Source organism: Fukomys damarensis, unplaced genomic scaffold (genome assembly GCF_012274545.1).
Source record: "Fukomys damarensis isolate Sample0158 unplaced genomic scaffold, DMR_v1.0_HiC HiC_scaffold_16, whole genome shotgun sequence".
Lineage (NCBI taxonomy): Eukaryota > Metazoa > Chordata > Mammalia > Rodentia > Bathyergidae > Fukomys > Fukomys damarensis.
In genome coordinates this window covers 372,107-383,420 of record NW_022900928.1, presented here as the reverse complement: position 1 = coordinate 383,420, position 11,314 = coordinate 372,107, and the positions used below count along the sequence as shown (strand labels likewise).

General features: G+C 55.2%; 1 protein-coding gene across 2 annotated transcripts in view; it reads left to right on the top strand.

The window, feature by feature from the left end:
- Nucleotides 1-238: 238 nt before the first annotated feature.
- Hras (HRas proto-oncogene, GTPase) overlaps nucleotides 239-11,314 on the top strand; it is a 17,782-nt gene continuing 6,706 nt past the window's right edge. Inside the window, exons 1-5 of one of the 2 annotated variants that reach the window (XM_010640324.3) lie at nucleotides 243-452; nucleotides 591-769; nucleotides 893-1,052; nucleotides 1,624-1,748; nucleotides 1,894-2,162. In XM_010640324.3, coding sequence (XP_010638626.1) covers nucleotides 342-452; nucleotides 591-769; nucleotides 893-1,052; nucleotides 1,624-1,743 — 570 coding nt within the window. In that variant the 5' untranslated portion in view covers nucleotides 243-341 and the 3' untranslated portion in view covers nucleotides 1,744-1,748; nucleotides 1,894-2,162. Of the gene's footprint in view, nucleotides 453-590; nucleotides 770-892; nucleotides 1,053-1,623; nucleotides 1,749-1,893; nucleotides 2,163-11,314 lie in introns of those variants that run through there. The other variant, XM_010640326.3, reaches the window with a different exon arrangement.

Below are 11,314 nucleotides of genomic sequence, written 5' to 3'. Positions count from 1 at the left end.
GGACAATGCCTGCCCGGACACGCCGGCTGGCGGGCAGGACCTGTTCGGTTGGCTCCGCCCGCAGGCGCCTCCGGCCCAGGCTTTCTGCCTACCCAGCAACTTCTAATTTGGGTTGGGAGCAGCTTAGCTGTCACCCTGCCTCGGGGCGGCTCAGCTTCGTCACAGGCCATGAGGTGCAGCAGGGTGTGGCGGGGTCCTCCGCCCCCTGGAGGTGCCACAGGTGCCGCCAACCTGGCAGGGTCGTCCAGCCACCCCACGGGGTGGCGCCTTGCTGAGCTGGTCCTCCTCGCAGGTGGGGCAGGAGCCCCCCAGTGCCCTGAGCCCCGGCCCCTGGAGGAGCCATGACCGAGTACAAGCTTGTAGTGGTGGGCGCAGGAGGTGTGGGGAAGAGCGCCCTGACCATCCAGCTGATCCAGAACCACTTTGTGGACGAGTATGATCCCACCATAGAGGTGAGCCCTGAGTGTCCCCAGCCCTGCAGGTGGCAAAAGCCTGCCTCCCCCATCCACTGCAGAGGCAAGGGAAGTGCACAGAGGGGCTTTCCCTGCAAATTCACAATTGAGGAGTTGCTGAGCCGAGTTCTCCTGTAGGACTCATACCGGAAGCAGGTGGTCATCGATGGGGAGACGTGCCTGCTGGACATCTTGGACACAGCGGGCCAGGAGGAGTATAGTGCCATGCGGGACCAGTACATGCGCACTGGGGAGGGCTTCCTCTGTGTATTCGCCATCAATAACACCAAGTCTTTTGAGGACATTCATCAATACAGGTGAGCCACCTTTGTGGCTGGCCCCAGAGCCCACTGGGGCAGAGGACCTCCCTGTGCATGTCCTGGATGCCACCACATCTGCCACCGTCTGTCCATCATGGCTCACATCCTTCCCTCTTGCAGGGAGCAGATCAAGCGGGTAAAGGACTCAGATGATGTGCCCATGGTGCTGGTGGGGAATAAGTGTGACCTGGCTGCACGCACTGTGGAATCTCGACAGGCCCAAGACCTTGCCCGCAGTTATGGCATTCCCTACATTGAGACATCAGCCAAGACCCGGCAGGTGAGCCCCCTCCCCTCCTTACAGCTGGCCAGGGACTTCCCCACCCCACCCCAGCCAGGGAGTAGCACTCATGCCCCTCTCCCTCAAAACAGGGCAGCCGCTCTGGCTCTGGCTCCAGCTCCGGCACCCTCTGGGACCCCCTGGGACCCCCTGGGACCCATGTGACCCATTGGCCCCCACGCTGTAAGTCTCCCCAGATGGCAGGGCAGTGAGGGAGGCGAGGTCCGGGGTCTGGGCTCACGCCCTGCAGTCCTGGGCTGACACAGCTGCAGGGGATATGGGGGTCCAACAAAAGAGCTGCCCTGAGCCAGGCCGGAGCGGTGACCCAGGGTCCAGCCCGTTCTGTCCCGAAAGTCCCATGGGTACCTGTTAGTCCTGAGCCCTTAGTGGCACTGCTAGGGACTCTGGCCATAACTAAATCAGTGCTGGGTTAGGGTGTTTAGGCCCTGAGCCAGGAGGGTCTTGGTCCATTCTGACCTTTGGGGTATCTCTACCCAGGTAGGGTTTCCCCAATGTCCTTCCCTACCAGTCCCCCGGGGGAGTTCTCCTAATGCAGGCTCTCTGTTCCCAGGGTGTAGAAGATGCCTTCTATACGCTGGTGCGTGAGATTCGGCAGCACAAACTGCGGAAGCTGAACCCACCAGATGAGAGTGGGCCCGGCTGTATGAGCTGCAAGTGTGTGCTGTCCTGATCCAGGTGAGCGGGGCCTGACTGCCTCCCTGAGCCACAACTCTGGCCAGCCAGCGAGCCGCACATTCACACTGATGCTCCCGGGCTCCCTGAACCTGCTGGTCCCCCTGCCTACGGTCAGTGGCGTCCTTTGTGCTCCGCCCCGGCCCAGGCTAAGGACACAGAGGTGCCGGATGCAGGGAGGAGGTGCAGACGGAAGGAAGGAAGGAGGGAAGGAAGGAAGTGCCGCCGGAGCCCAGCCAGCCCAGGGATGGTGGACAGAGGTGACTGCAGACCCTCCCATGGATGCTTTGCGGACTGTCATGAACTGTCCCAAACACCACTGGCACCCCAGCCCTGACTCTCCCCCCAGCTCCTCCAGCCTCTGACAGGTGCAGGTTGATTCACAGTAAATTATTTGATGGTCTCGACTCTAGTGTTGGCTGAGCTAAGAGGCCATGCTGCCTGTGGCCTCGCTTGAGGTACAAGGAACCACGGCTCTAGGGCATCAGTCTCACTGTGGCCTCTGGTCAGGAGGCTGATTGGACACCCTGGACTGTGTCGAGCTTTCCTCCCTGTCCACAGTATCTGCACTTCCTGCAGAGATTCTGGGGCACTGCAAGAGCAGGCAGGTGATAATAGGAATTTATGGTCCCTTAACAAGGGGAGGCCTCAAGGCCCCAAGAGAAAGCCTTGGGAAACACTGAGTCCCCACATGGTGGTTATGGCCCCCTACTTGGAGCCTCTTTGCTCAAGCGGGGATCCATTTCCTGTGTGTTTGGGCCCTTGAAACACCATGAGGACAGCAGATTGAAGGACTGGGCTATTTATTGTCCCTGGTCTCGGAGCAGCACCCTGGCTGCGCCTGGCCTAAGGCCTCTGTCCCCTTAGCCCTGGAGCCCAGTCTTCCTCCTGTGTCCAAGAGGGTGGTGGTAGTGGTCTTGCCTTCTCTGGGGTGGGCAGTTGTTCCAGAGCCATTGAAGGTCACTGGGTAGCCCACACTGCTCTGAGAGGGCAAGGGCCACCTCCAGGATAGGCCATGGCAAGAGGGCTCTGTGTTCCGGGTCCTCGCTCTAACCCCTGTGTCCTTCCTCTTCAGGGCTTGGATTGAGGCCAGACTGGCCTGGATTTGGGACTCATGCAGTGTGGGTATCTCTGACCCATAAGCATGAGGATGCTGCTGGGTGCCTAGGGCAGTGGGGTACCACAGTCACCCTTCATCCAGTAGGAAGTGTCCAGCTTTCCTAACCTGGATGCAGGGCTCCTAAGATGACTTCTGGGCCTGAGGAGCAGCTGGCAAGGGGCCACCTTGCTGGGGCTATCTTTGGTCCCACCCTGGGTCTTGAGTGGGCTGGGAGGGGCCTGGTGACAGGGCATGGGATGTAAAGCCTGGGGTTGACAGGGCAAATGTTGGACTGTGGGATTTGGAGCGAATTCCATTGAAGTAGCCAGATGCCCTGTGGCCTGGCCTGATTGGGGACACCAGAGAACAGGCCCTGTGGCGGTTCCTCTTGCCACTGGCCTTAGTCTCAGGGAAGACTGTTGGCTGGGGGATTGGGGAGGACTGTGCTCCCAACTTAGGAGGCGCTGGCACTGGGTCAGTGGCCAGTGAGGGCCAGGCCAGTCTCAGGAATAGTCTCCACACTGGGGGTGCTGGCAGGGGTCTGGGTGGGAGGGACACTGGCTTAGTCAGTGTCAGCTTCTCCACAGAGCCCATCCAGGGCCTGGAGTCCTTGCTGTCCCCGGGCAGTCACACTGGGCTGATGCCAAGGATGCCCCTGGCAGAGTGTGTGTGGCTTGGTCCTGGGGCTGTCAGGCACCTCAGGCTGCTTCTGAATGGCCCTTGAGTTCTGCTGGCTTGGGGCTTCCTGCTTCGGCCTTGCCATGGATGGTAGGCCTGAGCCTCTGTCCTGCTCGAGGGCTCAGGTGAGACAATCCTGAAGTCATCCCTGCCACCTGTCATGGGGCCTCAATGCCCAGAGATGAGATGTCCAGGCCCTCGACCTCACTGCCCAGTCATCTGTCCCCTTCTTGGCTCCTGGCCTGCTGTCGTGGCCTGGGGAGATAGTCTCTGGGTCTTGGCTGTGGGAGTTGGAGGTGGCTCTTGACTTGAGGCCTGGCCAGCCTGGCTTCCAAAAATGTCTTAGAGCTGAGGATGGAAGGCCCAGGGAGATCTGGGTGTCCGGGGCCAACCCACTCAGGACAGGACCTCATGCTGGAGCCCCCCACCAGATAGGTCACGCTGTCTTTCAAAGCTTTGCCACAAAGGCCCAAGGATGCCTCAGAAGTGCGTCCTCCTCTGGGGTCCAGTTTGGGATGTGTGACCTGTGGAGACTCATGCGGAGTATGCTGGGCAGGCATCAGGTGGGGCCCTGGGAAGGATCAGTTGCCTTCACTGGGCTTTCACCTGAAACCTCCCACAGGGTGTGCACCCTGGGGTCTAGATGTATGCAGGAAATGTGGCACCCTTACTTCTGCCTGTCTGTGGTGTAAACTCTGTCCAGAATGACCCCTAGCAACTTGCCTGGCCCATGCCTGGCCTTGGCCTCCCTCTATAACAGCTCTGTTGGGCTGAGCAGAGGCTATACAGAAGGTAGGACTGCTATCCTTGGCTGGCCAGAGCCTTGGGGTGACCTGCGGGGACAGCAGGCATGGGAGGACCCTTGTGTCTGGGCTGGCTCAATCTGCAGGGAGGAGACCCCAAGAAGGCACATCCAATGGGCCTGCAGCTGCTCATAGGGTGACACAGAGGAGTGGGGACACAGCTTGCAGGAAAAGACTCCCAGGGCCTGGACTTCCTGGATGGTGGAGGTCCCCTTGATGGAGAGCACAGTGCCCAGGGCCTGACTAGCCTGGAAACCTTATTCCAGCCTCTGCACACCCTGCCTTCCCCCCTGCCCATAGCCAGGCCCCAGGAGTATGCCAGGATCCCCCACATCCCTGGCTGCTGTTGCTCCCAGGGAGGTGGAGCTGCAGGGCTGGACCTGGAGGTACCCGGGTCCTAAGGAGACCTCTCCAGGTGCTTGGGTGAGGCAGGAGGGGACATCACACCTGAGCCTGCCTGGACTCGCTCTGCTGCGATGTCTTATGGCGGTTCCAGGCCACCTTGGACGCAGTGAGGAAGCACCATGTGGGCAGGAAGGCTGCATGGAGCCAGGGCCAGGCTTGTGTAGCAGGGGTGGGACAGGGATGGGGCTGGAGGTGTACACTGTCTTGGGCTCCATCAGGTGAGGGGAGACAGAGATACTGTCACCTGGTGGGCACCAGGCGAGTCAGAAGGCACAGCAGGGAGGTGAGTGTCACCTGGACAGAGGTGTCCACTGAGAGCCCATGCTGGTGGGGACAGGAGGTATCCTCAGATTGTCTCCCAGGACCTCAGGGAGCCCCTGTGGGGCTCAAGACAAAGTAGGAGGGAAGGAAAGTGGGGTGGCTTAAGTTGCTCCCACTGGCCAGTGTGGCCATCACCAGGGTGTTAGTCACCCTGGGTAGCTGTCCACTTACCTGCAGCCAGTGCTGCTGTTACTCAGCAGTTGGTTGGGGACCATCAGCAGGACAGTGGCTATTCAGCTCACACCAGGTAGTGAGGACCAAAGTCACCCAGGCATATGGCACAGTTCTGTACTAGTACTCAGGCTGAGGCGGTAGAATTTTAAATTGCAGTCTTCTTTGAGCAACTTAGCCTCTGTCTCAAGATAAACACAAAACAGGCTGGCAACATAGCTGGGTGGTGGAGGGTCACTGGGTTCAACCCCGTCTGGAAAAACAGTAACAAAAAACAAAAAAACCCAAGGTCACCTAGGGGGCTGAGGTCCTCCTGCAGCAGCCCCGGGGTTTGGACATGTGGCTTCTGTGCCCCTCCTCACATTGAGCACCGGGATTGCTGTCTGTCAGAGGGTCCAGGCTGAAAGAGCTCCTGGAGACCCACTGGGTCCATGCACGGGGTGCAGAAAGGACCAGATGCAGGTGTTGTGGGGCCTTGGCTGACTGCCACTCAGGGAGGTGGGGTGCCAGGCTCAGAGCAAGTCCAGGTCTGGAACCCTCAAAGATGGCCAGGGCTCCCAGCTGCTGCCTGTGTGGGAGCCCTGGAAGGAGTGGTCTGACAGTGGGAAGGGTGGGGCAGCGTCCTCCAGAGCTTCTTCCCTGGGTTCAGTTTGGGTCCGAACTTGGGCCCCTGTTAAACTTCTGAGGACCAGCACACCTTAACTTGCTTTCCCACTGGCCTGGCTCTCAGGGGCCACACTGACCTGCATATCGTGCTGAGATGAGCACCTGGCTGTGCTGCCCCCTTGCAGAGTGTGGGCCACCCCAAAGAAAGACGTCAAATGCAGGGGGAACCAGGAGCCAGGACCCCTACCCTCTTGCACTCTGCTCTGATGAGAGAGCCTGGCTTCTGCTGAGCTGGAGTCCTTGTGTACTGAGTTCAAGGCCAGACTAGCTAGGCAGTCCCCCCAACCCCCATCTCAGAAAAATAAAAGCAGGCTATCTGCTGTGCAGGCCAGGGTTTGGCCAACCTCCGGACCCCGAACTCTTCTCGCTCCCTCCAGGCTCTCTTAAAGGCACAGGCACACCATCCTCCACTCCCAGAGTCAGGAGAATTCTCGGTTCAGCCCTTGGCCCTGCCACGCCCAGGCCAGCTCTGGGTCACCCCATGGATCACTACAGGTCTCTTTTAGCGTGCAGAGGCCCAGAAGTCTCTCTTCTCGCTGCACTCTCCGCAGGCCCTGCCAGGGCCAGCCCTATTGCTGGGAGCACATGTCACCAGACAGCACTGCTTGGGGCAGCCATTCTTGGGAGCCTCTGTCCTGGGCCTGAGAGAGTCTCCTGCCCAGGCTTGAGGCTTCCCAGCGCTCAGATCCCCAGCTACCCTGAGACACTTGCATACCCCTCCTTTTCCTCTTCTCTTATCAGGCCCCCCAGCCCCCAAGGTTCCAAAGGTGATTCAAGGGGTCCAGGTCCCTGCCTTGTTTCAGTCACTGCTCCTGTTCTGCTGGGACGTACTGCCCAGAAGAGGCATCTGCTCTGAGCCCTGTGGCAGCCTGCAGAGGGGAGTTCCCTGCAGAAACCTCCCTGGCTTGTTCTGCAGCAGAGGGGCACCATGCCCAGCTCCTGTGGTGCTGCCTGTGCATGGCAGTCCTGGGTAGGGGGTGGCTAACCTCTGACCTCTGCCCTGCCGCTGGGCAATGCCTTCCCCAGATGTGCCTCCTGCCCCTCAACTCCCGGGCAGCCACACCCTTCACCCTTTGACCTCTTCTCAAAGGACAGCCTGTCCCAGAGGAAGGGATGACTGGTGCCCAGGACGGAGCTTGCACCCCCTGCAGTGTTGCTCCAAGACCTGCCCCAGGGTCAGCCCGCCCATTTCTGGGTCCTCAGGGCAGGGAGGCTGGTTTGTGCCTGATCCCAGATGGCCGGGGTGACAAGGGCCTGATGGCGCCCCCGTGTGGCCTGAGTGCTGAGTCCCACTGAGTGAATGAGGGGGAGGGAGACCAGACCTGGTGTGTGGAGAGTGCGGCTGGGGAATGGCGGCCCGGGCCTCTGCAGAGCCTGTGCCCTTTTTCCTGATACTGAAGGCCGTGGGAGCTGGGGAGCTTGGGGCTCTGTAGCCCTGATAGCCTCACTCTTGGGACCCCTTGTGCTACAGATAGGAAGGGCTCATGTTCCTCATTTCTAGCTGTTTTGCTTCCAGGAGGAAAAGCTAAACCTTGCCTCATAATGAGCCACCCTTCCAGGTTAATTTACCAATCTTGAAGAAAAGGTTAATGCAGAATCTCTCAAGTCTTCTAAGCATATGATGACTTATGAGCCGGGTGTGGTGCTACAGCCTGTCATCCCAGTACAGGGAAGCCAAGGCAGGAGAATCACCCTGAATTTGAAGCCAGCCTGAACTATATAGTGGGACTCTCAAACAAACAAACAAGATTTACCTGGAGTATACTGCAAAGACAATAATTTTGTTTCTTTTCAATATAACAGTGACTTATATTCTTCCCTAACCACTCTCCTGACTGCAGCTTTGAGAGCAGATGCTAGAGGCTATGATTTTTTTTTTTCTTTTTTCTTTGTTACCAGGGATTGAACTCAATACCTTGCACTTACGAGGCAGGTGCGGTGCCACTGAGCTAGATCCCCTGCCCCAATGTTGTGATTTCTTCTTTGAGGTCTTAATAAAAGTGGCTTCTGTGTTTCACATCTCCCAAAAATATATTTTTAAATGCTGCTGTTTTTACTTAGTTTGAGACTTATTTCTATTCAGTCGTGTTTTAGCAGTCTGCCACGGCCTTTGAGTCTTCTTCCCCCGCCCCCCTGCTCTCAAGTGCACTTTCACAGGGAGGTGTCTTTAACGCCAGGCACTTTTCTGTTGCTGAGACAAAATATACAACACCCAAAGTTGAAGGAGGAGGGCCTTATTGATCTCACAGTTTGTAGAGGTTTCAGTTTATAATCGAATGGCTCCAAGGCAGGGTGGCAAGGCAGAGGGGCATCTCAGAGGAGAAAGAGTCCATGGCATGGAAGGTGGAAGGTAGGAGGAAACAAAAGCAGCAAGGTGGGAAGTGAAGGTAGTCCCTTCTATTCTGTCTAGGCTACATGTCCTTGGGGCAGGTGGCACTTACACCCAGGGAGGGCCTTCCCATTATTCACACCCAGAACTATGCCAAATCAGTCAGTGTACTCTTTTAGAATAACACACCCCTGACCCCAGCATCACACACTCTGGATCCAGCCACTTTTGAAGAGCCCCACCTATGACCACATGAGCCTTTGGGGGGACATCTAGACACAAGTCATAACACCATGAGAACCCTAAAGGTCACATTTACGATTCTGCATCATGGCCTTGTGTGACATGGATACCTGGGTCCTCCTGTCTATACCTGGTGGATTGATACCTGGTGGAGGTTACAGCTTTATCAAATCACCTGGGAGCTTTCTACTTCCCTGGAGTCTGAGGGCCAGGCATGGCGCTCTGCTGTGGTCCCAGCCTGGCCCTCAGTGTTGTCTTCTGCGCCTAGTCACTGCCTCTGTGTCTCCTATGAAGGCTTTTGTTTTCCTCCATGAGCGAGTCTGCCTGGGAGTCACTGGCCTCCTCAACTTTCAGCTGTTGCTCGGGTGACCGCATCCCCATCCTGCCCAGTCAGCCCGGTCTCAATCTTTTGTGCAGTAGCCTCTCTCTGTTCCCTTCACGAGTCTGGGGAGAAGCTTAGCTCTAACACAGCCTTTGCAAGCAAGCAGTTTTTGGATTTGTTTCTCTTTTGTAAGACTTTTGGTTTTCTGTTTCATCTTGCCTTTAGACATCTTCCTGAAACCCAGCCACGGAGCAAGTCTGGGTGGGCCCCATCTAGTGTGCAGCCTGCTTGCACTGGAGCTAGGCCATTTTACTGCCCCCTCCACAGCCACTTCTTGGGTCCTGCTGTGCCCATCCTGAGCTTCCAACCTCACCTATATGTGACTAGGTGCTCCTGCCAGGACCAGGTGGAGCCCAGTTCCTGTCCTTCCAGACGTGGGTGTGGCTGGGGGACAGGTTTCTCACCAAGAGAAATGTGGCTAGAGCAGGGCTGCAGGCCTGTTCTAGCAGATGTCACTGTCACCAGGCAGGACTGTGCCCGGCTGCAGGCCAGGCCAGGCCCAGCCTGACCCCTTCACCCTCACCACCATGTGCTGGCTCAATGGAAAACTGGTTTCCTGAATAGGCCTGGTCCCTGGCCAGGGTACCAAGGCCATGCCTGGTATTTGCCATGTTTCTTCACCTTCACCTTCTAGATGTCCATTTAGAGGGACAGCCCCTTTCCTGGCAACTGTAAGGGGTCCTTTGAGGCTGTGGTGGTATCTATGGGGAGAAGAATCTGGCACAGGATAGGCCCAGGGTGAGCCTGGGACAGCCTGGAGCACCAGGGTTGGGCAGAGTCCAGCTTGGACTCTAGCCTCAGGAGAGGTCAGGTGCGCCCAGGATGGGGCTTTGTCTCCCAAGGTGAAAGCAGAGGAGGCTCAAGGTCTACACTTCTGTTCCTCCCTTGGGCCACCTGATGCAGGTGATGTCCTGACCATGACCTGTGCAGGGATGTCCCGAGGGGCAAGGCATTGTGCCCTGCTGTTGGAGGGGCACAGAATGGGTGATGCTCACCCTATCCTGTTGTTTATGAACAAAGTTTTATCTCCCCTTCTCTAACCCTTGCACTTTATTTCCTTTCACTGGTGTGGCTGGGTTTCCTGAAGTAGGGCTGAATAGCTTGGCTTCTGTCTGGTTCTTAATGTTAGGGGCAAACATCTTTGACCATGAGGGTGATAGGAACCCTGTGAGGTTTTTGTAGATGTCCGTTATCAGGTTGAGGAAATTGTCTCCTATTCCCATTTTGCTGAGTCTTGTCATGAGTGGGGACGGCCTCTGTCAAATAATGGATTGCCAAAGTAATTTTCAACTACTGAACTGATTGTGCATTCCCAGGCTGCACCCCAGTAGGATGTGGGGTATGGTTTGCGTAGTTCTTACAAGATGAGCCAGGAGGGCTCCTCTTCTGTTTTTCTAGAGACAGAGCAGAATGGCTGTTACTTCTCTGAGCATTTGGTAGAATTGACCTGGAAACCATGTGGGATTGGAGTTTTTCTCCAGGTGGTTGTAACTACAGATTCAATTTCTTTAGATTATTCCAATTCTGTTTCATGACGAGTGGGTTTTGCCATCTGGGGGTTTTGAGGTGTGGGCCGGTCTCCTCTGATTTACATGTGGAAAGTTGTGTGCAGCATTCTTTATCATTTTGGTGCCATCTGGGTGTGTAGTAATGTCCCCTCTTTCCTGATATTAGAAAACTGTCTCGTTATTTTTTTGCCTGCCTTCCTAGAGGTTTATTAATACATTCATATTTTCTAATATTCACTTCGGTTTTGATGTTGTTTTCAATTTTATTTATATACTCTCCTATTTTTATTTTCCACCTGCATGGTATGGGTTTAAATTTTGGTCTTCACTGTGGGTTTTTTTGTTTGTTTGTTTGTTTTTTGTTGTTGTTGTTGTGCTAGGAATTGAACCCAGTGCCTCATGCATGCAAACCAAAAGCTATCATGGAGCTACTCCCCAGCCTATTGTCTATGTTGTTAAGGGGAAGGTTTAATTCACTTGAGTATTATCATTCTTTAGTAATGTGAACATTTAATGCTATCAGTTTCCCTTTAAGCACTGGCTTATCTGAATTCCATAACATCTAACAATGTGTTTAGTACAAAATGTTTTCTAATTTCCTGTTAGACTTTGCTAGAATTACCCTTTGACCTTTAAATTTTTTTTTGATATAGGGTCTTGCAAATGAGTTTGGGTTGGCAATCCTCCTGCCTCAGATATAGGTCTAATTTTATTCTTCAGCAGGTGGAAACCCAGTTATTCCAGGATCATTTAGTAAAGAAGCTGTCTGGTTTTTGTTTTTGTTTTTTTTCCAGTGAAGGTGTTTGGCTACTTTGTCAAAGATAAGGTGACTGAGTATCTCTAGATTTCTTTCTGCAACTTCTAATCTGTTCCATTGATCCTCAGGTCTGATTTTTTTCCAGTGCCATGCTGTTTTTATTTCTTTCTTTCTTTTCTTTTTTTTTTTTTTTTTTTTTTTTTTTTT